The following is a 27,133-nucleotide window of genomic DNA, read 5'->3' as shown; positions in this document are numbered from 1 at the left end:
TCTTATGTGCAACATACTTTGCAAAGGAAAAAAAATACAGATCATTGCAAAGATGAAGGGAGCCATTAGCAGCAGGAGAGTCTAGCTAATTACCATTTAAGCAGGCAGACCTACTAACTCCAGACTTTGAGCTGATACTCTAACCATGTTCAAAACTGTCATTTATCTGGAATTAGCAACATGATCAGCCACAGGCTAGTTCACGCTGAGCTCATTTCCACCAATTATGCCCTTCTCACAATAAAAAGATTTGTCTCTACTCCACAGAAAGCAGTAGCATGATACTATACCAAATCAATTTCTAAGAAGATTTTAACGAGTGCTTCAAAATCATTTGATGGTTTTATAACAATCACAAAAACATTTGTAAAGAATTAGATGATTTCTAAGCCAAGCAGTTAATATGTTGATTAATGGAGAAGAAAGGGGAATGCCTGAGTGTGTAAGATCCTACTTTGACCAAGAGGGTTCTTCTATGACTTTTATCAAGAAGTTCTATAAAAAAATCATATATTCTGTGCTAAGTAGGTGAGATAACTTCACCAAGCAGACTCCATGAAAATATATCTTGTGTGTGAATTCATAATAATGAGAGACAGTTGAGGGAATGGGTTGATTTCCTCTGTTTATGTTTTACTTTAAAATATTTAAGTGTGTTTTAAATGAAAAAACTGAAAAATACTTTTAGGTGAATCAAATATACTGTAATTGATTTGGGGATGTATATGTTTTCAGTGCTACTTATATGATGGGTTTTTTTTGTGTGCAGGGATAAAAATTATGGTCACTTCTAATTGAAAATATCAAAAAGGATTCAGACTTATTAAATCAGTACAGGTAGTCCTTGCCTTACAACAATTCATTTAGTGACCATTAGAAGTTATAACGGAACTGAAAAAAGTGATATGACAGTTTTTCATACTTATGACCGTTGCAGTATCCCCATGATCATGTGATCAAAATTCAGATGCTTGGCAACTGACTCATATTTATGACAGCTGCAGTGCTTTGGGTTATGTGATCAGCTTCTACGACCTTCTGACAAACAAAGTCAATGGGGAAACCAGATTCACTTAACAACCATGTAATTAACTTTGCAACTGCAGTGATTCATGTAACAACTGTGGGGCAAAACTCACTTAACAAATGTTTCACTTAGCAACAGAAATTTTGGACTCACTTGTGTTCATAAGTAAAGGACTACCTGTAGTTGCCAGTTACATCATTGAAAATAAATGATTCACCAAATAATTTAAATCTGGTACATCAGGTGATGGCAGTTCACAAAACATCATCAGCATGAGAAAGAAAGAGAAATAAGACTTTTTCTGTCAAAGTAATTTGATCAATAAACCCACATACAATATACATATGCATATATGTACATAAAAGTTTTTCTCGGTGCTCACTATATTTCTGCTAACACCTAAAAATGTTAATTTTATAACTTAATACAACTGCATAAGTTGCTTACTACACTGATACTAATTTTTAGTTTATTAATTCATTAGATGAATATGCTAGTTTTCTCTGGGGGCTCAGGGTGGTGTGCACAGCGCCCTCTCTCCTATTTTTCTACCCTTTTAAACCTTTGTTTAAAATTTTATTTAAAAAATATTACAATATTAAAAATAGTCCAAATGTTTGTTTAAAACAATGGGACCAAAACAAATACAGGTTTAAAGTATATTTAACACACATCATAAACCTTGTTCCTTGGATCCTGGTCTTTGTTATTTTCAAACCAATTGAAACAAACAATATAACCCTGATCTAGAAATTTCAATGGTTGGATGTTCACAGCACGCAAAACCAAAGTCAACCATACTATGGTGAAATATTTTCTGTTATGAAAATTGTTAATTTTAACATTGTTTCAGAAGCAGACATATCCAGAGGTTAAAAGGCTGGAAAAGTTTCATATACTTATCTCTTCATTAACTGAAATCAATAAATCAATGGATTTAAAAAGAAAACCAATATCCTTAACTTGATTTCCTCAAGTAGTTACTTATATAGAGACATTTATGGGGTTTTGGCCTTGCACAGAACAACATGTGAACTTTCTAAGATTAGACAATAAACATTTTAGCAGGAAATCTGTACCAAGAGCTCATTGGACATGACTCATGTCATCCGAGAGTTTATTCTCAATAAGGAAATAATAAACAAGAGCAGGTTATAAAGATATAAAAGGAGAAGCAAATATTGTATAACAAAGAATAACAAGTATGAAAATAGAATTAATCCCAGTTTTGACAATGAATATATTCTCATGGAGAACTATGTGTAAGTATCACTAAAAGAAAAGGCCATGCCACTGGGAAGTGCTTTCTCATCTGCTTTTCCATCTGGTGGAGAAGATGAATCAAAGTGATTAATCAGAATAGAGCTGGAAGGGACCTTGGCGATCTTCTTGTCCAACCCCGTTCTATTACATAATAATGTAATTATTACATTATTGTAATTACTATTACATTATTACATCTTATTAGTATTAATGTAATAAGTATTACATTATTATTATCTCTATTACACAATAATGTAATAATAATGTTAAATTCTATTACACAAATAGAACTTAGATGGATTGACCTACATTATCTATAGAGTTTTAGTGACTTTGGTTTTGACATTCTTGCCTATAATATAGATAGAACATTATTTGAGTGCTTGATGAATCCAAGGTATGATGGAGCCTATCAATATAGTGATGACCGAAATAAATCGAAACTCAAAAATACAAAGAAAGAAATTACGCTGCAGAAAAAAGTAAAGGAAGAAAAGGAAATAATTGTTTTCTTTTTGTTAAAATATAACCAAATGAAAAGTTTTAAAATGTTTTCCACTTACTTTCCAATAGCATTGGGCAGAACTGTGAGTTGATTGTCATCTACTTTCAAAGTAGTAAGTCTTTTCAAGAGCCCTGGAGAGAGAAGAGAGAGGAGAGAGGAGAGAGGAGAGAGGAGAGAGGGGTATTGTTAAATAGTTGGTTAATGTTTCTTAACACTGGTTAAGAGAGTTAGAATAAAAGGGATAGTGCAAGCAAATACTACATTTGTTTTGCAATGCAAAGTGCAGTTTTTGTGTTTGGTAGTTCTGAGTACTATATTATGATGCCTATTAAAAATGTATGAACAGAAGTGACTTGAAATAACAGGATTGAAAGAGAGAGAGAAACACACAGACAGAATCTGACAGATCAACTGAAAGTGTTCTTTTCCATAGATAAACCAAAGATACTTCAATTTTTGCTGCTGACAATACAGTGCATCTAAATTAATTGACATCCATTTAAATTGATTCCTACACTATGCCTTTTAAAATGCAGTTTGAAAGTTATATTTGAAGATGTTAATTTTACATACTGTGAGAATAATTATTCTTGGTGACATCTTCTAAATGAAATTACTATATCTATTGTAAGATACATTATGAAACAAAAATATTAACGCTATTGAAAACTTATAAGAAACATACTCAAGCATGAGTTGTCACGTAGGAAAATGATATACTGAGCAAAATGAATGCATTTTTATTACACTTTGAAGCATGACATGAAGATTTGTTTTCTTGAACTTTAATGTAAGAGCAGTATATAATTTTCAAGTTAAAGTTGCTTATGCTTACTGGTTTTTTCTTTACTATTGAGACGAATCTAAATGAATTTCATCTATTACCCCAACCCAATTCCAGAGTAGTCATTATTTAGTCAATACCTATAGAATCTGGCAGTTGTTGTAGCATATTTGATGACAATAGTAGATCTTCAAGGGCTTCACATCCTGATATGTCCAGATCTATACTTTCTATCCTATTTTTTGACATATCCAAGTATATCAGTTGTTTTAATCGTCCTATAGACTTGATAAGATTACATAAGAATATAGTTAGTTGATTCAACTATTCATTGCAGTTACTAATATTTAACACAGTAATACACTACAAACTTAAAAGTTAATGAACAGGCAATTTCAATTTATTGAAGCAAAATGTCTTGATGTCTCATTGATCTGATTAAATGAAAATACCAACCAAAATATATTCTAATTTTTTTTTGTTTGAAGCTATAGTTATTAAGTCTTAAATATTTTGTGTAACTTCCATGTGAGGCAAAGGTGATCATAAAAGACCATAATATACTTCCACCTATGGCCTGCTGAATGTAGCTCTCTAAATAATGGACCTGTAATATGTCCTCTCTACCGGAACTAGTGGAAAGGGCAGATGAAATCTGGGAGACAGTCCATCAAGTAACCTGGTCCCCATGCAATGGAGGGCTTTAAAGGTCAACATCAGCACCTTGAATTGGACCCAATCGTAACATGGGTTCTTCCAGAAACATACATAATTCCTCATGCCACTGCATTTTGCACCTCCTGAAGTTTCTACATATGCTTCAAGGGCAGCCCGTTGTATAGCGCATTGCAGTAATTCAACTAGGAAGTGACCAGAGCATGAGTGACTGTGAGTAGAGCTCCTCACTCTAGGAATGGGCACAAGTGACACACAACAGAAAGTTGTGCAAAGGCCCTCCTAACCAATATGGGGGATATATCAGAACAGGCATGCTGCATGCCCTTCTATGTTATTGGAAGGCACCAAACACATAGTCTATTTATTCATTTATATTAGATTAAGGTACACATTTTGGTAAGCATTCTGGTCTCTTTGATACTACAGTATAATGTTGTGTCCTTACAAATGGCAGTAACTGTTGCAGACTCAAAATAGTATAATCAGCTCATTATTTAAATCTGGAAAACCTGGTCTCATCTAAAACGATGGACCTTTGACAAACATATCCAGCATGATTTAATCAAAGCTCCAACTTTGTTTGTATTGCCTTTCTATGGAAGACTGCTCTCTTATATTAAATATTTAGCAAATATTCCTTGCTCAGCTCACAAAACGGCTTTTATTCTCTACTGCTATATACAGTAGTGATATTGATCTTGTTAAAAAAACATGGTCATAATTTTCCTGTCAAAGTCCTTACTCGGTAGAGAAAATAAACAATTTGTCATGTGCTCTTGGTGTTGTCCTTTTTGAACAGCATGGCAAGCTGAATTAATAACAATTCTTAATCTGCACTCATGCTAATTTGGAGATTATTTGCTTCATTTTACGTAGTTAAATATCTCCAGAAACATCACTAAATTTGTTGCAGTTGACATTCTTTTGGCCTTATGGACATAATAAAGATTTATTTGATTTTCAATTGCCATAGTTACCGATCTAACAATTTTGGTAATTTGCTTCTCCTTTTAAAATTTACTCTTTTATGCCGATCTATTCTTTTATTAATTTCTCTTTGTTTTCATATGAGTGTTTCTTCGTTCTTCCTTTGGATTTATGTACTTTTACTGTTAAATCTATATATTACTGAAATTCTCCTTTTTGACTGTGTGTAACCTTTAACTAGGTGAAATGGTCCATTGTAGGGCAATAATTTCTAAACCAAAGTACCTCAAATAGGCTAAATTATAGAATGTGTCCAAAATACAGAAGCCAGATTCTGGTGGAATAGAAATTGGGCAAATTCTATAATATATTTTGTAAAATAAAAGTCAATGAATATTTTATGATATAATAAAAACGTCTCAAAAATTTCCTGTGGTTAACTTGATGTTTGACTGTGCTACACAGTTCAACATGGGCTATTTTCAAGGCAAATACATGTGTCAATATCTCCCTGAATTTTTAAGAACTTTTTCAGTGAAGGCAGTACCAAAATAACTTCAATAAAGAAAAATGATCTGCACTTCCAAAATATATTTATTATACAATTCTGCAATATTATATAGTTCATGTGTACATATATGTATATACAGCCATACCCCAGGTAATGTTTGAAGTGAATTGTTGTCCATCCATAATTCTTTTAGGTTTTGTATTTGTTCCAGAACTTCAGGCTGTAAAAAACATGTTTTATGTAAACATACACTTTTAAGTGATTATTACATTAAATATTATTGAAATTTCATATTTTGATTTACAAATGGTTTAATTAGTCTATACCTCAGTTGGTCAACCAAGCACCAATCTGACACTCATTAGAACTGGGAGGAAAAGTTAGCAGCCCAAATAACAATAGGTCTGCTATAGATTGGGATAAGAATTTTACAAACTCTAAACTTTTAAATATTATGAGTTATAGAAAGTATAAGCCTTTATTTTAGTACTTTCCCACATTATCCCACAAAACGTACAGCACTAGGTACAATAAATATTATGAGTTATAGAAAGTATAAGCCTTTATTTTAGTACTTTCCCACATTATCCCACAAAACGTACAGCACTAGGTACAATAAAAAAAGAATATCTAGTTATATTTCTGATTCTCCTATTATCTTCTAAAAAAAGGTTCACAGACAGAAATAGATCCACATCACCCCATAGCTGATTTTTTAAAGTCATCTACACAGAACAGAAATTTATTCAACTTTCAGAGGAAACTAAATAGTGCAGTAACTTTTTTCCTCAGGGGAGCAAATTTGCCTTAAAGAGAATAAGAATATGGATCACTAGACTGAGGGTTTGTATATTAAATGATTGCTTCTTTTAGAATGGTTATTTTGTTTGTTTTTGAACAAATGTTCCTTACCAGCTCAGAAAATTCATTATTACCCAGGTCAAGCCTCTCCAGCTGGGTCAGTTTGTGCATTGACCTACAAAAAAGCAAAGACAATTATAAGCATTTTATCTAATAATAAATTTAATAAATCTACAGCAGTGATGGCGAACCTTTTAGAGACCGAGTGCCCAAACTGCAACCCAAAACCCACTTATTTATCGCCAGGTGCCAGGTGGGCGTGGCCCACTGGATGGGCATGGCTGTGGTGGTCATGGCAGATTGGGTGGGTGTGGCCAAGGTGGGCATGGTCACCTCAATGTTGCTTGTGGGGAGGGACGCCTGTGGGGGGTGGGCAGGGTTGGGGGGGATCCAGGGGGTCTCTGGCAGGTGCGGTGATAGGCAGGAGGCTCGTCCTGCAGGGTGAGGCGAGGCAGGGCGGCTGCTGCCTGACACCATCGGCCCCCGCACACAGAGGCCAGCGAGTGCATGCGGGCCAACGGTGTCCGTCAACAGCCACAGCCTACTGGCCCCTCGACCGGTGCACTCTGTGGCTCCACAGCCCGCCGCCAGCAGTTCAGAGAAGCCACCTCTGAGCTGGACGGATGGCCGACAGCTGAGGAGGCAATGTAGTGGGTCGTGCCTGGGAAAAGGAGAGCATGCGAGGCCAGGAGGGATGGGATGGGGGGGAGGGAAACCAGCCATGCTGGGATGCATCTGGCCACGTGGGACCTCGGTGAGTTAGCAGGCGGCTGGTTGAAGAGGGACAGTTGCCATCTCCGAGACATGGCCCGCGTGCCCACAGAGAGGGCTCTGAGTGCCGCCTCTGGCACGCGTGCCATAGGTTCGCCCCCACTGATCTACAGTATGCAAAATGATAAGGCATGCATTGTTATTCACATAGTTAAATCTAAAAAAGTCATAGCAGTCAGCAATTTTTTTGTCCAATGAAGAAATTGCTGCTTTTATTATAAAAGTACTTTTGGGCACACAATTTTATTATGGATCGAAGATCTCCAGAGCTTAAAATATATGATATTGTGTGAATTAGCTTTCATTTTATTTAAACTGAGATTTTAAATCTGTACATTTCCCCAAAAGTTAGACCCAGCCCGATAGTAAGCCCTAGCTTGATTTTTGGGGGTGGGCCTAATATAAGCCCTACTCCAAAATTAAACCCTAGTTTCGGATCGAGAAGCACCCCTAAAAATCAAGCTAAGACAGGGTAGGGGGGTGAAGCTGCCCCACGCGCCTTGCACCCGCTTACCTTACTGGTAGGACCACCATAGCCAGGCCTCCCATACCGCGACACCTGTGTCGCTACTTTTTTTCTGCGGCCACTTGCTGCCACTTGTGGTCAGTCGCCATGTGGTGCATTGCACAATTGCCATTCCTCCCGGCAGGACGCCGCATGACACTTCGGGCCACTTCTGCTGCTTGCGCGGTTTGGGCTACTTCCACTGCTTGTGCGCTTTGGGCGCTTTTGCAGCGCTTCGGGCCACTTCTGTTGTTCATGCACTCTGAGTTGCTTCTGTTGCTTGCGGCAGGAGGCCATGTGGCGCTTCAGGCCGTTTCTGCTGTGGAAATAGCCCAATGAGCCATGTAGTGTCCTGCCGCGAGCAGCAGAAATGGCACAAAGCACCATGTAGTGTCCTGCTGGGAGGAGTGGCAATGGCACGATGCGCCACATGTCGTCTGGCCACAAGTGGTAGCAAGCGGCAGCAGAAGAAGTCAAGCAGCAGTGCGACAGGTGTTGGGGTCTGGGAGGCCTGGCTATGGTGATCCTAAGGTAACACATTCTCTGAAATTAAGACCTAGTGCCTCTTTTGAAGGCAAAAAAAATATAAGACCAGGTCTTAATTTTGGGGAAACACGGTAGAAGTATCAAAATTTGATCCTCTTCAAGGAACATTTTGATAAATGGAAAATTATTTCTGCAAACCCAATACTTGCATTTACCAAGAACATTCTGGATCAAAATGCTAGCATTTTCTAATAATGGACTGGAGAATTTTCCAGTACCAAAGTATTGAAAATATCCTATTAAATATATAATATGATTATGCTAAGCTCACTGTACATGAGCTATATGAACCCAGGTATAAAATCATATTTTGCAATATTGTAATACATATGCTAAATACTAAACATGTAATACCAATTATTCTGGCTTGTGAATTTTACACTGTTTCCCCATTATTGTTGGAGTAGCTTCAATATTAAACAATCAAGGCTAACTTCTGGCCAAACAATCAACACAAGACTTCAATAGTTGGATCAATTCTCCCAGTGATGTTGTCTAGATGCGTTGAACTTATGTATTGTAATTCTCTGCCAGAATGGACTTCAGATTATCTCAGAAAAAAATAGCAGGGAGAAAAAAACTAGTGTAAAATAGGATTGTAGAGAATATTGGTGCAAAAAGTTGAAAACTCTATCACCGTTTGACTTGGAAATTTATACAACTTATCTCTAATGAGTTTTGTATAGTTCAACTACTTTTATGTATCTGATACTGTCTGACTAACCCAATAATTTACATATTAGTAACATTTTTAAACACAATGAACAAGTCATATGAGAAGTCGTCTAAGAGGTACTCTCCTCCAAAAGGAAATTGATTTTAAAAAGTGAACCTATTATTCGTCCACATAAAGTAATATTTTCTGTTCTAAATTTCTCTTGATTTTACTCCATTCTGTTCCTTTTATTCCTTCTTGCAATGAGGCAATTAGCCACTGTTACAAACACATTAGTCTTTGCCTTATCGCTGGACATGGAAGGCTGCTCTTTCCCAATGTCTTCTCAATTTGGACAGTCATTAATAAAAAAAGAAATTAACTGATATGCAATGAAGCTTTATTTGCATCTTCAGAAGAGTAATATGTGTTAAGTTAGATTAATTATGAAAACTCTTTTACAAATAACTATGATCCTTCCTTCCTTCCTTCCTTCCTTCCTTCCTTCCTTCCTTCCTTCCTTCCTTCCTTCCTTCTCTTTCCTTGTTTTATTCATTACTGTTAAATTCACCAGGACAATAAGTGAAGCATTTATTTGGCATAAATCATTTATCTCAATGTTATATACCATTGCCTTTTATAATTACAAAATGGTTCTTTGACATTTCTTTGAGATACGGCCTTTTGAACAACAAACTATTTAGCATTATGGACAGTCAAACAATTATATAAGAGATAATCAATACTAACACTGCTCTAGATAAATACGGACCTCATAGTAAACAAATCAGAGAATTTTACCCTATCTTATTTTTAGACTGTGTATTCAGTCTTGGAAGAAAAAAAAAATCAAGGTAGGTACGATATGGCAGGCAAGAACTCCAGCAACAACACAAAAGAACTAGTGATCCAATGTTATGCACATGAACTTACAGGGAAGCCCAATTGAGTACTTGGGAACTTATGCAATATATACCGGGGTCACGAAACTGAAGAAGCAAGAAACACCTAGACCCTGAGACGGTTACTGTTGGATGAGCACTGATGAGACATATATAAATTATGAATCCTGCATGAAGGAACATTTTATTATGTAGGGCAGAAATGCGTAAAAGTGAAAAAGTACTGGATATAAATACATATGGTAATGTACCAAACTTTAAATACTATTACTCAGATGAAAACAGATTTTTTTTTTAAATTAAGACTTCTGGACATGCAATTAGAAAGGACTTATGGGTAACTGGTTTTATATATGGTATTATATATGGTAATTGCAACAAGGTTACTATATGTACAAATATGGAAAATAAAGACGTACCCACAACGGAGGATTGGATTGTGAAGATGGCAGAATTTGATGAGAGGGCAAAATTGACTTCTTTTTTTTTTAGTTAGGGAGAAAACAATAACTATTTTTATAAAAGAGTGGAACCTTTTTAATGGACTTTTTGCTGAATCTTTTAATGGACTTTTTGAAGAATCTTTTTATGGGCTTTTTGCCGAAAATAGATTTCTAGGTTTCCTGATTTAAATGGGTTATGGAAGAAAGGAACTATATAATGTAGTTTTGTAACTGCTGTAAAGAAGACTGGAAGCTGCTTCTTTAACTTTTCTTTCTCCTCTTTCTCTTTATTTCTAGCACTTCTCTTTTTTCTGCTTTTTTATTTTTTTGTTCTTGTTTATCTTTTAATAATGTAAAAATAAATCATTTAAAATTACTTAAACTTTCTTCTGAAAATATAGGAGATATTGAGAGCAAGGTAAACATATGCAATACCCAACTGTTTATGCTAAAATCCTAATCAGATCTATATTTTATGTTTTAAATCCACTGAGATGAATAAAGTTGTATTTCAAGAAACTGCTAGAATCAAGCAACACTAATATTATAAAACATAGATAAATATTTTACCTACAAATATTAGATGTAAGACAAAGAGGAATACAGAATTAGAGCAGTATCACTAAATTGGCAGGATTTGAAAGCATTCTTAAAATATTCATACACTACTAGCCAAAGTTCCACTTATATACTGAGTTGATTCAGAAGCCATGATAACTCATTACGAAGAAAGCTAATGAACCCAGACAATGTTGTCTCTTGTCTGCAGAACACTTGCAAATTTTCTTCTTTCCTATGTATAAATGTATTCTGCTGGACTGAGTGGACACTAGAAGTATTACTGCTAAGATTATCAGGATTGCTTATGACCATAGCCAGCGTCATGTTAGAGCCCATGGAATCTTATTTATACACCTACATGCCCTAAAGCTATGAGAAAAGTATTACACTAAAAGAGACTGAATTATGAAGGCCTATGAATCCCTCAAATACAATGAACATTCAGAGGCATTTCTCAGGGTTGACTTTTCATATGTCATACTAAGAAAAATATATCATATAATGACTTAGAATTATGTGTGCACCAGGAGTTATAAACTAATGAAAATGGCCACATATAACCATAATGAACCTCCACTGATAACAGTTATTCAAAATAGTCTCAAGCAGGTTTTATTCCACTGATTAAAAAAGAAACTCATTTTTATGTGGAACATTATCCCAAACTAAGTAAAATACTATTACTTGTTAATTGAGCTGTAATTTAAGAATTTATATGAAAAAGCTATCTATTTTTTACATACTTCCTAATACAATATTTAAAATAAAAAAATGTAAAATTTAAAAAAGAATCTATATAATTTATACATAAGAACCCGAATATTTAATTCAATACTTTCTACATATATAACAAACTATAAAAACAAACATCAACATATTAAAGCAAATAAACTATGATGTTCAGTAATAGATATATTTACAGACAGTAGAAATATTTTAGCTTAGCCAATTAAACACAGATCATAATCCTGTAATCCCAATGAAAGGATTAAGGATTAATTGATAAAGATGAATGAATTGGTTCTGTAGATAAATAACTTTATTTTCCAAGTAATGTCATTATAGTGGGAATCTAAAAAATAAAAAATGGTCCTCTTAAATGGATTCAAGATGAACTTGTTCCAACTTTCTCACTGGACCATAAAGTAAGTGAATGTTAGAAATAAGTAAATGATATCCAACCTCATGGGGTACTAATGACTATTAATGAAGGAAAATATTTGTAGCTCAGGGTTGACATGAGGAGACCTTGGTGCTCTCTGAGCTTGCTTGTTTTCTTGCATGCAAATCATATAGAAAATGGAAAGAGGGAGCTATCATTAGGTAACATTTAAAATATCTCTAACATTTCATTTCAACACATGGGGAAAAAAGTAATCTATTTTTTTATTTATCAGTAGTGATATGGCCCTAATTTCTTGAATAAATTAAAAAGAATTCAGCATCCATCCTTTTAATATTTTACTACTATTTCCAGTTTTGCTAAACTGTTCGTATCATCCATTTGCAGCTGTTGTCTATTATTTAAATTCACCATAATCTGCTGCTACTTTTATCATCAACACATTATCAATCTTTGAAAACATAAATCTGAACCTATTTTAAACGATACCAGTGAAAGTGTACATCACTCAATAAAGTACACACACACACCAATAGATGTGCAAATGTAGTGAGAGACACTTTACTAATACAACATATAAATCCCTCTCAAAATGACTGGACTAATGTAAACTACAAAACAAGCAACTTGTAATCAGCCTTAAGTTTACAATGCACAGTAAATGTATATTCTTCTAATGCACAATATCTTCCAAACATAACATAACATTTTTAAAAAAAATCCAGAGGGTAATCAAGAAGAAACATGAGTGACTCTGCCCTCCTATCTCCATCTTCATATCTTATTAAGAGGGAGATGCACATATTCCTCTCTTGGAGAAAGGTCACGTATATTGTCACTGAAGATACGCAGATCTTGAAATTTCAGTGCAACTCAGAATATGGAACTATTAAAAAAAACAAATCACTCATACTTCCACTCCCGATTTTTTGCTAGGAAGTGACTAAGTTTTCCATCTCTGTCTTGCAAGTCTACACTGGTGCAAATTTTTCTAAACAACTAAGTTTTTTGTTTTTAACCACAATCATCCAAGAACAAACTTTTAAAGGCAAATTTATAGACTTGGAAAGTTATCTTTCCCTACCTTTAAGCTATTATGAGTAATTTAAAATTTATTACTTTTTTTCAATTTTAGAATTGCAGGAAACAAAATGGCTGCTTTGGCTGAAATGCAAATTAGTAACACTGCTCTTCAGTGATAAAATTTCTGGGATCTGGCCCAATCTTATCCTATGTAGAAGTTTAAGTGTGGAGAGGGCATGTTTTCTTCTCAAAGAAAAAGTGCATATTCTAAAACACAGTAAACATTTGGCTCAAAGATTATCTAGTAAGAGGCAGCCTCCATCAGCATGTAGTATCCCCAAACTGTTTTGGTTTCATAATATAGCATGGGAGAACTACCTCAACATAGTCTACTCGTGCTGATGCTCCTGATGCTGCCATTTCAGGTGCTCGAAAAGGTGCTGCCTTCACATCCTCTGCTGTTGGTGCCATTGTACTCTCCCAGGCGATGGGACAAGGGGTACACTCTCGATCTTCAAATGCTAAGATGAGAAAAATCAATTTCAATGCCCAAAAAGATGGAACTGCTTGAGCAGAAGAGGTGACTAAAACTACCAAATGGATTATGGCACTTAAAAGAGAGACAGCTGACTTACAACATTAGGAAATGATTTTTTCCCCCACTTTTTCTAAGTCATCTTACAACAAAATTAGAAATTTGGAGACTGAAATTTTCCCTTTCCTTAGGCCAGAATTAAGTTGCAGAGGCCCAAGATGGGGGAAAAAAATCTTTGCTAGTAAATTTTCTTAGAAAGTCTTGATTTCTTACAAATATTCCTCCTTTTAAGGGTCTAAAATTGTTTAGGCCATGAAAGTGATTTACCTAAAGAGCTAGTTATAACATCTTATTTTTAGTAGAGTTCTAAGCCTAGACTTTTTTCTAAACCCAGACAAATTTCTTGTGCTTTGTGTTTTATTTGATAAAGTCAATACCACATGATTGTCATGTGATAAACATTTCTAAGTGAACTTTTACATAATGGAATCTAGTATCTAAGCTGTTGAAGCCATTCACTGAAAACTAAAATGTGTTTTTCAAATTTCAAACTGCTAAAGGAATATTAAGGAAATACAAAGATTATGAAAATTGGGATTTGACTTTGAGAAACCCCTAATATGTTAACATTTTAGGTATATTTTTTCTCTATATTATTAATATGGAATCAAAAGAAGAAGAATTTTACAACGCAAATAAACTACTGAGTTATGTTAATTAAACTTTAAACTGAATTCATTAGGTTACAGTTAAAGTTTAATTAATTATCTTATTTCTCTAAATAAACAAATTTAAGATTACATTGTAGCTGTGATAAACAGATTAAAATTCTTTTTACATATGTTGTCACAACAATTCTATTTTGGTCTTGCTCTAGAATTGAGTACTTTTGGAATACTATTTTTATTATCAAATACAACTCAAAGAAAACTACGCTCTTCAATGGACAATGTGTAATTCACCTATAGTATGTAAATGTTTGTCAGCACCCGGATTTTTATTATTGCAATTTAAGAATGATGTTGAAGTCTAATGGTATGTGAGGTCATACACTTACTGGAATGGATGAGAGTAAATGCACAGCAATTAAATCTGGGCAAAGCAATGGTTTTAGTCAGGAAACTTAATTTCCTGGAGAGAAATGCTTATGGGTGGATTTATATTCTTCTTGAAGGATTAGTTTTATAGTTTGGAGATGCTCTGGGATTCACCTTTACTTTTAATATTATCCAGAAGGCAATTCTCTTCAAGAGAGCTTTTTTTTTTTAACCTTTAGCTAATATACTGACCCAATTATTGAGGCAGGCAATTTGGCCATAATCTTGCATGCAATTGTTTCATCTGTCGTGTAGACTGAATCACCTTAATATATTCTATCTTCAGAAACTTCAGTTAATGTAGAATGCTGCTGCTGTGGTTAAATACCAAGATTCTCTCTTCTGATTCCAACGCTATACTTACTACAAGCATTCTATACCTGTTGTAGACAACAGATAACATCTTCAGCACGTCCTAGCCAATCAACTGAAAAACGATTAACTTTCCGAAATGTTCTCCTTGAGCTGGAAACTACATTAAAAAGGCCACAACATCAAGATTTGAAAAAACAAACAAAATATCCTTTCCTTTTCTAGCAGTAGTTCCACAGATCCAAACTGTTACTGGTCCCTCCTTTAGAAAACTTACTACAGATTCTACAGAAACATAGATGCAAGTTTAGGTATCTGCACTGAACAGATCTGTACTGTATGCAAGAAAGAAATATAATAAGTGCCACCCTGCCAACAGATACATATAATTCAAGACATCCTATAATTTGCTTTTTTAAGATTAATAATTCAGATAAGATATAATGGTAGATCTTCAATTCTGAAACTATTACAACCAAATAATGCTTAATAGTGACTGTTACTCCATGTAATTGTTTTGTGTGACTGGGTGTTTGTACAGCTGTCTGCAAATGGTTCGGCAATGTATTGTGCTTTCCATAGTGTTAATTTGTTTTTACTTTTAAGGCACTGGATTTTATTATTAGGGAAATAAATGGTGTACAAAAGTACAATAGCATTCAGGTCTCTGACAATCATCACATCTTTGGACCTACCATCAGAATTAGAGCATAAGCAAGCCTTTAAAATTACGGAATCCTACTCCTGATTTCATACATATAAAAATGCATCTATATACATTAAAAATATATCAATAAAGGAAATAATAGCTTCTACTTTGATCTAATCTATGGTTTTTATTCTCTAAGAGAGATAGATCAAGGTGGAGATAGCAACCTCTACCGTGCAAGAATAATTATTTAAGTGAGGAGCTGTTTCCTGAAGACTCCCTCTACATGAACCAGCCCGAATTAGGCATGTTTGAAATTGAACTTCCAGCTATAATTAGGAGATATTTTAAGTTCCTAGATTAATTGACACAGAAATATTTATAGCCTTCTGCAATTTCATCTTGGTGCTGTGTAACATTAGCTCTTATTATTATCAGATGCATACAACCTTCCATAAAGAATGGCTTGAGAATATCCAAATTTTAAAGCTTTAATATTCACGCATAATTCATATTTAGATTTTTAAAAAACCAGAAATTCCTGACTGATTGTTAGACGAGCTAAAATATATTACTTTTGGAATACAGGCATTTATTATATTTCTTATTTTGAGGACTACAAAACATAAACTGTTATTATTTGCAACTCATGAAAATTTAAAGAATGATGTTGATGGATGCTTCAGGCTTAGCCCAAGGCATTTTTTTTTGCCTCAGTAAGGATGAGGTGCTTTCTTCTCATTTTGGGTATAAAAGTTGATGATATTGAATTCTGTTAAGGAATGTATTTTCTATGTGTAGTAATGATTAGCTTATAAAGATACCTAGTTGGTTTAAATGAAAACATATATTCCTTCCAAATTGTAACAGTTTGCAACCAAAGACATGGTTATTTGATGTTCCATACAATTAGCTTTCACTTTAATGCTCACTTTAACATGTTCAGGCCCTAAAGTCAAGTTGGATCCTGCTGAAAAGCCATATAAGAAAGCTAGCCATTAAATAACAGGCACTATGGAAACTGATAGTACTAAAGGACCTTGGGTACTAAGTCCAGAAGGGACTAAATTTAACCTCCTCTTGGAAGGAGCATATAGCTTATATTCTGATCTGCCTTACTATGTGGCCTCAATCCACACTCTGGCTATGAGTGCTTTATTTATACAGCTTCATTTATATAGCAAAGCTCTGAAAATGTGTATCAGTACTAAAGAGACTTGATGCCATCTCAATATTTTTACATTGCCATTTTTATTCCTTATGAAAGGGCATTCATTTTGGCTAGATCTAATGCCCTACGCTCAAAGGTCATGGAGAAGAAATTTAATAACATTAAATATGCCTATGCATGTGGACAGAGGCAGAGATTTGGGACAGCTGCATACGTTTTACCGAAATGTTTTATTGGTCTGAGCTTTATATATTACTTACACACAAAGCTAAATTCTTCCCTTATTAGCAAAAACTTGGTCTGGCCTCAATCAGAAGTTCTAAGGTGTGTTTTTAAATTTATTATTTAAGAATCATGCTCGTAAAATTTCTGGAAATTTGCAAAGTTGTGTGTCATCACAATGCATATGTGTTGGATCTGATTCATCCCTGGATAAGGACAGGTTTTTGATGGTTTATGAAATGTCTTCTATTATTTTATCCTTTTCAAATTGGTTTTAGATATATTGGATCAATTGTTATGTTATCTTTCGGTCTAGACTCAAACAGCACATAAATAACTAAGTAATGAAATAATCCACAGAAGAGGAATCACCACAAAGAACTGCTGGTTAATGTATGTGAAAAGCCAAGAATATAAAATATAATGGATATCTATGTAAGCTGTATGTTTTCAAGATACTCTGGACTAGAAATTGCACTGCCTGAATATATCCATTTTTGCAAAAATAAGACTGGACATGGTAGGGTTAAATGGCTTACGAGTAATAGGGTGAAACAACATTGAGGTGTAAGTTCCTTGGCCAAACTTTTTTCCCCCTACTGGTAGATTTTAAAACTGTTCAGGATGTAGATGAAATCCTCACTCTCCCTCTATTCTGAAAATGTGTATTTTTCTGCAACTGGGAGTGTTGGCTTGCTTGCAGTACAAGATATCCTACTCTTTGGGTCCACCCTTTATAACTGAAAAGTCTACTTCTCTCTGTCTCTAGCTGCAACTTTTAAAAATTTTCTGTTTGTTTCAGTTTCCATTTTGTTAAGGTTTTCCAGCTAGAATTCCAGCTCTAGAATTCCAGTTCTATTCTTCTTCATAATATCCAGGCTTGTTTTTCTAATTTCTTGAGCTAAAGTCAGTCAACAGATGCCCACTTCACTGGTTTACTGGACTCCAAGGTGGGTTTGAGCTACCTCAAGCACTACAGTTTCAAACTCTGGTACATTGTATCCCAATATGTCTTTCCACTAATCAACAGCCCAGAGGAAAATTTGCTATTTGTTGGCCTTATGAGATAAACCAGATAGGAATGACAATCGGATTGTCTTTATTTTATTGTAAAGCTACAGAGAGAGAATTGTAGAAGTCTGAAACTACAATCCTTCCCCCATTTCTTTTACAGCTCAAGAAACTAGAGAGGTTCTCTTCTGAGCTTCTTGCTCCACCCAGTATGCAATTATAGGCTACTCTGTCTCTTACCTGACCATTCCCTTGGCAACATCTCTTTGCCAAGTCTCTCTTAGGCAAATACCATTACACTATCCTATCAAATCCGGAAGCTAAAAATGAAAATAACTTTTGGGTACAGGCAGTGCTTTTTTTCTCATAGAACGCCCAGCACCTTTTTTGGATGGAACCTTGTAGGGTAGGCAAGGCGGGTTGTATGACGTGTATGAGTTCCGGCACCTTTTTTTTTTTTTTTTAGAAAAAAAGCACTGGGTACAGCTTACTTTAAGCTAAAAATTATTTAAGAGAGAAAAGAACTAGTGGGGTGTACTTGTCAACCTATCCTGGTTTAGACTCTTATTTCCCTGTCAGGCACAAAACAACATCTTAAAAGAAATGGGTTTTTTTGAAAAAGGAAAAAGAATGGCCCTGGAGTTCTCCTAGTGTCCATTTATCTCACCTCTGCTACTGTGTAGCAGCATTATGGCTGAGCATGTAGGGTAACGTTGGGGCGTCTTACACTTTCTCTCCCAGAAGCTTTGAGAGAGAGCAAACCCTAGCTTCATTTTTGGATTTGATGTCTGATTTGATACTGATCGTTGAAATAAGCTGCATTCTCTGGGAAACTTTTTACCTGGCTTTTCCCTTGCCATTGATAGAAACAGAGCCCCACCACCATATTACTAGAAGATAAAATATATGGAAAAGGATAAAAGAGAACAAAATCCTATAGCCACATGTAGCCCTGTTCATTGAAGCATGAGACTAGGGAAATCATTTTACTAATTTGGGAAACTGATTACTCTCACAAGATATAAACAGAATCAAACTTGATGAAAAGAAAAGTGAAGAGATTAAAAAAAATCCTTTTTGATTTGGAAAATCCACATATAAAACATTTAGTCCTGAAGGAGTCAAAAGGAGAGTCTTAAAATCAAACAGTATCTTAAAAGAACCTCCATAGAAAAATATATTGGAAAAGCAGCTTTGCTGTAAAAGGTTCCAATAGATATGCTCTCATTTTTCACTCATTTGCACTCTCAGAATAGAGAGCTCCAAATATTAATCTGGCTGGGCCTCACTCTAGAAGCCTCAAGATCTTTAACAAAGTTTGCTTAAATCTGTATTACAGTGGTTGTATTCACTATTGACGACTAGAAGGACTTGAATATAAGTAGTATATTCCAACTACGAGGTTGTATAGTGCTTCCTCATGGACAGTAGTGAATGTAAATCAAGACACTCCAAATTGCCCTACAGCATATAATTGATTAACTATGTCTAGAACTCTTGAAACAGATGTTATTCTTTGCCAATTTATTTCCTCCTGCAAACTCCAGTTTAAAACTGGGGGAAGATTTAAATTCCACAAGTTTCCTCTCTCTCATCCAGCAACTTGATTTTAAAAAGATAACTGTTCTTCTCTCTAATAGGAATAAACGGTTTGGAGGGATCAGTGTTTTGCATGCCGAAATCCTGCAAGAGTGAATGTAAGAATTGGAGCTTACCTGTCCATTCATTACAAAAAATATTTGTATGTTAGATTTATATTCTACCTTTCAATTAGAAGCTGAAGTCAGCATACATAGTATTTCCTCCACCCATTTCCCCCCATAAAAATAATTATATGAAATAGAATAGGTTGGAGAGAATAATTGGCCCCAAAACATCCAGTGATCTTTCCATGGCTGAAAAAGCTGAGAAAAAAATATCAATTTCATTATTTCAAGATAAAGCTCTTGCAGTTTTAAAAGTAATTCAAGAAAATATAAAGAAGTGAAATACTAATTTGATATTACATAGGTTCTGCAATTCTTATAAGAAACTCTTCTTGATTCTGTCTTTTCTTTACATTAGGCCCTCAAAATCAGTATCTTTACTAAACATTATATTTTGATTATCTCTTTTGCAGTTTTCTCTCTTCCATTCTTTGAACATTTGAACATCTTTCCAATCAGAATTTCAACTTCTCCTAAGCACGTCATTTTAGCACTACAAGTAGTCCTTGACTTATGACCACAATTGAGTCCAAAATGACTGTTGCTAAGCAAGACGGTTGTTAAATGAATTTTGCCCCATTGTATAACTTTTCTTGCCACAGTTCTTAAGTGAATCACTGCAGTTAAGTTATTAACATAGTTGTTAAGTGAATCTGGCTTCCCCATTGGTTTTGCTTGTGAGAAGGTCTCAAAAGATGATCACTGACCCCAGGACATTGCAACTGTCATAAATATGAGTCAGAAAGTTACAAAAAATATAGGAAAAACTATCTGCCAGGATATTTTTGATTCACTTTGATATTTTTTAATTTTTTATTAAATTTCTAAAACTTTAAAAAGTTGACAGCACAGCAACCACAAAACTATAAATAACGAACAATATATGTGTGCTAGGGGGACCACAGGATTGCATAACTGCCTTTGTCAACTTGTCAAGAGTTTTTTTTTTTTATCTACCTATGATCAATTATTGTCTCTAATGAGCCTACCTTCAGTAATGGTTTCCTGCATATTCACGCATCTATGCAGACATCCAAACGTAATTGTTCTCACTTTGCTAACAAGAAGCCCAGAATTAATTTAAACTGTCATAAGGCACAATTTTCACAGGAAAGAAAAAGTTCATATCAGTATAAAATCAGATTCCATGCCACAAATTGTAAAACCATCTCAGAGAGAACTCTAGGAAGGAACAGATGGGAAATGTCTATCTGCTGTAATAGCAAAAGAGGACTTATATTCCATTAGTGGCTGTTGAGGATGAACTTGTGGTTTCAGTCCAGAAAAAGGGTATCTATAGATACTCAAGTAGATTAGACTGTGTTTGTGCTGCTGAAAGTGGGTTGTTCCTGAGTGGTTCCAAGTCCACCAAGTATTTGAAGGCATAATCTGGGGAAAGATGCTGAAAAGATCAATATAAGGTACAATGTATGCATTACAGAAATTTCTTGCTTGGGTTAGATGATGATGAAAGAAAAGCAAATCAAAAATTTTATTTGCCAGAGGTTTAGTATCTAGATATCAGCCATGCGAGGTAATCTGGACAAGAAGCACACCCAGAAGATCTGGCTCTAACTTTTCTCTACATTTACAGAATCTTACAAGTCTGAAAATACATCTCTTCTCTCATCTTTACAGTCCAAGAAACTAGGGGGAGTCACACCCTCATTCCTTCTGCAGACTCAGCTGCCTCTTATCTCTTGTTTAATCTGCAGCTTCTGCCTCCCAATGTCATTTCTACATATCATTGCTCTAGATTCCAGCAAACTGCCAGTTTCTCTGACCAAGAGAGAAAAGACTCAACACCAAGAACATCTATAAGCCCTTTCCTAACTGTAGAATTTAAAATAATAAGTAGAGTCACGAAAGCCAGAGACTGTGAGTTTTAGTCCTGCTGTAGACAAAAAGTCAGTTCTTTTTCAGCCTTAGGAAAAAGGCAATGGTAAACTACTTACAAAAATGTTGCTAAGACTATTGCATAGACTTGCAGTTGTCTAAAGCAAGAATAGTGAAAAAGCACACAGGCGTGCACACACACACACACACACACACACACACACAGCTAGAATTTGATTTGTGTACACCTATATTAAGGTTGCATCCAATTTGGCACAAATATTCTTAGAGTTAACGGGAACTGAAACTTGAGTGCAGAAAAATAAAATAATACATATATCACTTGTATTTTTGAAACACTGTCTGAAGGGCAGGGAAAAACTGTTCCTAAGGTATACCAATCAATTACATGGATATAATTTTATTTGCAAAGCTTGGGGCTGAGAAAATAAAATTATTTCAGCTCTTTTTTTTGTCAATTTTTAAAAATAAGGTAGAAAATGAACCTTTGAAATGTATTTCTTCAATCAAAAGAGTATTTAAAACAATAAAGACAAAATAGGACACCTATGATTTCTCTCTTTTTGTATAAAAATAACCTTTTGCTGTCTGATACATGAAAGAGGCAGTTCAAAATTATTTAAGCATATAGTTCCCATTTATTTGATATAAATAAACCCTTTAATACGATCACCTGCTTTTTCTACATCTAAAATATATTTCATGTACATAATCTTTAGAACCCTTGAGGCCTTTAGAACCTTTAGTATCTTTTACATCACTGGATTTCCCAACCGTATATTTTTACCTTCTGCATTTCTCCACTTATGTCTGGACTGGGATGTTAAGTAATATTAGAGCTAATGAGTCTTTGAGTAGAAGACTAGCAGATGAAATAAGATAACTATAAATTAGACTTGGAAATTGAAAAAATATTCTAAACTAAGACAATGCCAAACCACTTTTGAATATAGCTAATAAAACCACAGGGATATGTCTACGAAGTCACCAGAAGAGGCTCTTCACATTTCCATTTAATTTTCTGTCTCATCCTATTCTTACCTTACTTAAGAAATTTGAGATTTGTTATTACCATTTTAAAGTTAAACTAATTCCCCTTGTGAAAAAATAATTCTTTTTTTTCTTCTACGAAGTGATAGAATAGGTTTAAAGAGCTGGCAAAACTAATTTATATTGTTCTTCTTCATCGTCATCGTCATCATAAAAAAGTTGGAAGGTACCTTGGAGATCATCTAGTCCAACCCCCTGCTCAGGCAGGAAACCCTATACCATTTCAGTGCAATGAACAATAAGTAAATTGTTCAGTGTAATTAGGTTTTAAATGCAAAATTAATTCTGTAGTTCATTAATTTGAATAAGTGATCAACTCATGAATAATTTCACTTTAAATTCTTAATCAAAACTAATCAGCTCGTCAGCTTAGAAATATTACAATAATTCAATAATTACTTTATAAATTGTAAGATAGTTATTAATTTGAAATTCATTCTATACTGTTTATACTAAATATTTTGTTTTTCCACATTTTGTTTTCAAATCTTTGCAGATGTTATATATCAGGGGTTCCCAACCCCCAGTACCAGTCCATGGCCTGTCAGGAACCAGTCTGCAGACATGAGCAAAGCTGCACGCATGAGATCTAGGTAGCATGTGAAACAATCTTTCCTGCCCAGCCTATGGAAAAATTGTCTTTTCCAGAAACCAGTTCCTGGTGCCAAAAAAGGTTGGGGATCACTGTTTATATATATGATATATATTTTACTTTCTTTAAAATGAAATGTATTGTAAACTATTGGCAGCAGATTTTCTCTTTTCCCTGGAAAAGGTGATTTGATAAAAGAGATAAAACCTAGGATATCAAGATTTCTAAAGTTACAAAGCAAATGTTTTGTTAAGAGGCAGATATAACACATTGTTGACAGTGAAGAAGGCCAAATTATTTACTGCAATGAGCACGGTGTTTACAAAGATGCTCAAGATAATAGTTCAGAGGCTGATCCTCTTATTCTGAACTGTTGGCAATTTTATCAAATTCTATTTTGCCATAGTAAATAAAGTTTCTGAAATATAAAAAGAATTAGTCTAGGAAGAGCTTTAAAGATCTCCTTTCTAGCATTTTTGCCTCTGTAACAGCTGCAGTGCAAATTCCTACCTATCTTATTTTTTCAATACAAACTGCATATCAATCATTAAAATTTCCTTAAAATGCATATTTACAAAGAAAAAAATCTTAACTGAGGGACTTAGTTATCAATCATGTATTTAAAAGTTTTAAGAATAAGGGACCTTGGAAGTCTTCCATAAGTTGGAAGGGACCTTGGAGGTTTTCTAGTCCAACCCCCTGCTCAGGTAGGAAACCTTATACCATTTCAGACAAATGGTTGTCTAATCTCTTTTTAAAAACCTCCAGTGTTGCAGCACTCACAACCTCTGGAGGCACATAGTTCCACTAATTAATTGTTCTAACTGTTAGGAAAATTCTCCTTAGTTCTAGGTTGCTTCTCTCCTTGATTAGTTTCTATCCATAGCTTCTTGTCCTGCCTTCAGGTGCCTTTGAGAATAGGTTGACCCCCTCTTCTTTGTGGCAGCCCCTTAGATATTGGAACACTGCTATCATATCATCCTTAGTCCTTCTTTTCATAAATTAGACATACCTAACTCCTGCAACTGTTCTTCATATGTTTTAACCTCCAGTCTCCTAATCATCTTTGCTGCTCTTCTCTGCAGTCTTTCTAGAGTCTCAGCATCTTTTTTATATTGTGGTGACCAAAACGGATGCAATATTCCAAGTGTGGCCCTACCAAGGTATTATAAAGTGGTACTAACACTTCACATGATATCAAATAATCAAATACTTTCTTGTAGAATTATAGGAGATTTACTAGTCTGTCATGCAATTTTGGTAACAGTTCTGATACTGGTATCAGACACATTCATACTCACAGCAGTAAATATTGCAAAAGTCTCCTTCCTCCCTACTATAGTAATCAATTAAAACACCTGGGATCAGAGATTCTGTGAAATTATTTTTTCCCCAGGTACCCACCTTAATGGAAACCTAGTCTTCTAGGGTTCTGTCTGGAATTATGATAGTTGGATAGTTCATTGAAATGGGCCATCTGCAAATATACAGTATATCTTCTTGACTCACCGAAGACGTTGCAGTGAGGTTAAGACTGATGTATGTTGGCTTAATACAAACTTGGTAACTAATGTAAGTACAGTTGATAGTTACAGGCAACAGTCTAAATATAAATAACTAGAAACTCATGAACAAAAGCAATGAAAAACAACTTTAATGATTTTATAAGCATCCTCTCAAACAGAATGTTGACAAAGTAGGTTAAAATTGATCTGCTCTTCTCCTCACTTCTGTAGCCCTTGAAATGTTGAGAACGTGCGAGGATTGCAGGAGCCAATAAATGTTCTTTTTCCAAATGACCAAGAGAAGAGTGCAAAAAAACACACACCTTTAATCCAATCAATATTCTACCATCTGCACAATCACAGACCTTGAAACAAGTAAACCCTTTCATCTCCCACAGAAGGGGGGGAATAGCTGTTAGCTCTCCCCTTCCTTCTCTCCATCAATATTTATGTGTATTTATTTATTCAGCTGCTTGCACAAAATAAAAAAAATTCAGTAGAACTTTTTTGTTTTGAATTTGTTGCATTTAAAAGCGTCTTATAAGCTGTGATGATGAAATGATTGCATATCAGCAGTTGTGTAAGTAAGCACTTTGCCCAATAGAATGAGGAATTGGAGAGACACATTTTAAACAATGCTTGCACAACTACAATAAACAGGGCATGGGGATGGGGGACAGTAAGAGAAATCTGACGTCTGAAGCCATTCAGTGGAACAATGTAAGCAATCCAACCAATAGCAAAATAAGTCTTCCCATGTGTTTCTGCAGAGTTGCAGCATTGCAAAAAAGTCAGAAGAGCTTTGACCAAGCTTCAAATAAAACCACAGAGAACCACAAATAAATTGGTGTAGCCATGAAGATGATAAACAAATACAGAGCTGCTTCTGAAATGCTGCAAAACTTTTCATTGGATGTGCCAACAATTGTATCTAATTAGTCTTTCTTGCAAAAGATTTCTTTAATCAGTGCAATTGGGATAAGAATAGTTCTTCCTTTTCCTATATTTCCCCCACCTACCTTCAATATGGGTATTAGAAGATTCAAGGACACTACAGTAATTTCTAAATCATTTCAATGGCTTTAGTTATATTCCTGGCAAAATCCTTTCCCGATACTATAAAATTCACAGGATTCACAACAGGAAGGAGTCACCACTGATGACACTGTTTGAAGATCATCTCTCTTGCAGCCTTATTAGTCACATTATCAATGGCTTGCTGACATTAATGAATGTAAAGTCATATATGCAAATATCTTTTTCCTGTAGATATTTGGTCTAAAGCACGGGTGTCAAACTCGTCGCGTCATGTGACGTGTTGCGACCTATCGCAACTTTTTTTGTATTGTCGGAGATGGGGTAGGTGCGGCCTCCGCATGATGCAACCGGCCCCCGGGCTGGCAGTTTGACACCCCTGGTCTAAAGGTGTGCCTGTCTCAAGGTGCAAGAGATGGTAAGGACACTGGGAAAGTAACAAAAGAAATGTTGAACATAAATAGCCAATTTGATTCAAGCTGTAGCAGCATGGCCAAAAAGATTTAAATTGGTCAAGGATAAACCACAGTGAAATAATAAATAAAAGAGATCTGCAAATTCTATTATGTTTACTACTTTCTAATCATGACATTACGAATACCTTATATAAGTTTGTGTAATTCTTTTTCCTTATTTGTGCCTTGCTATGAGGGGCCTAAAACTGGCAGGTTTGATGTTGTTTGAGTAATATTTACAAAGCATGAGGCTTCTCCAGACCAATCTATTACAAAACACTCCAGCACTTAATTTTCCCAAGTACAGATGCCACTCTCGGGAACAGATAAATCTTAGGCATGATCTTAAGCTTTTATGGTAAATGGGAATTGGTAAAATAAAATAATTATGCTCAAAAGCTATATGTTAAAATTGTATTTGCCTCATTTTCAGATAATATGGTAAAATGTGAATGACCTACTAATGTCATGTTAAGCATGCAGGCTAATTGTAAGTTAAATAACCATCAATGATTTAAGAATGAAGTGTAATATTCATACAATTTACTGTGTAAGCTATATGCATTTATTTGCTTGTTTCTGTGTTTAGTAAATCTATTTGCTGCCCATCTCACAGTGTGGCTACTCTGAGTTACTTATAACAATAAAATGGAAAAAATAATAAAAATGTAAATGCAATAGCAATAGCAAAACAATGAAATAATAAAAATAAATAAGGAAAGTACAATAATATGAATTAAAAGATGGGTAGAAGGGAAGCAGGAAGCACGTGGGGGGGCAGAGGAGATGGGGTCAGCTAATTAATCAAATAGTCACCTCTAGTGTTGAATTAGACTCTTTGGCTTTTTGCC

General features: G+C 34.9%; 1 protein-coding gene across 1 annotated transcript in view; it reads right to left on the bottom strand.

The window, feature by feature from the left end:
- Positions 1-27,133, bottom strand: part of LRRC7 (leucine rich repeat containing 7) — a 119,103-nt gene that overhangs the window by 59,301 nt on the left and 32,669 nt on the right. The window contains exons 6-9 of the mRNA XM_015821195.1: positions 6,608-6,671; positions 5,841-5,915; positions 3,720-3,864; positions 2,854-2,926 (exon numbers count right to left, since the gene is read on the bottom strand). Coding sequence (XP_015676681.1) covers positions 2,854-2,926; positions 3,720-3,864; positions 5,841-5,915; positions 6,608-6,671 — 357 coding nt within the window. The remainder of the gene's footprint in view (positions 1-2,853; positions 2,927-3,719; positions 3,865-5,840; positions 5,916-6,607; positions 6,672-27,133) is intronic.

The sequence above is a fragment of the Protobothrops mucrosquamatus genome, unplaced genomic scaffold (genome assembly GCF_001527695.2).
Source record: "Protobothrops mucrosquamatus isolate PMUCROS unplaced genomic scaffold, P.Mucros_1.0 scaffold1270, whole genome shotgun sequence".
NCBI classification, from domain to species: Eukaryota; Metazoa; Chordata; class Lepidosauria; order Squamata; family Viperidae; genus Protobothrops; species Protobothrops mucrosquamatus.
This window is presented reverse-complemented; position numbering and strand designations above follow the sequence as displayed.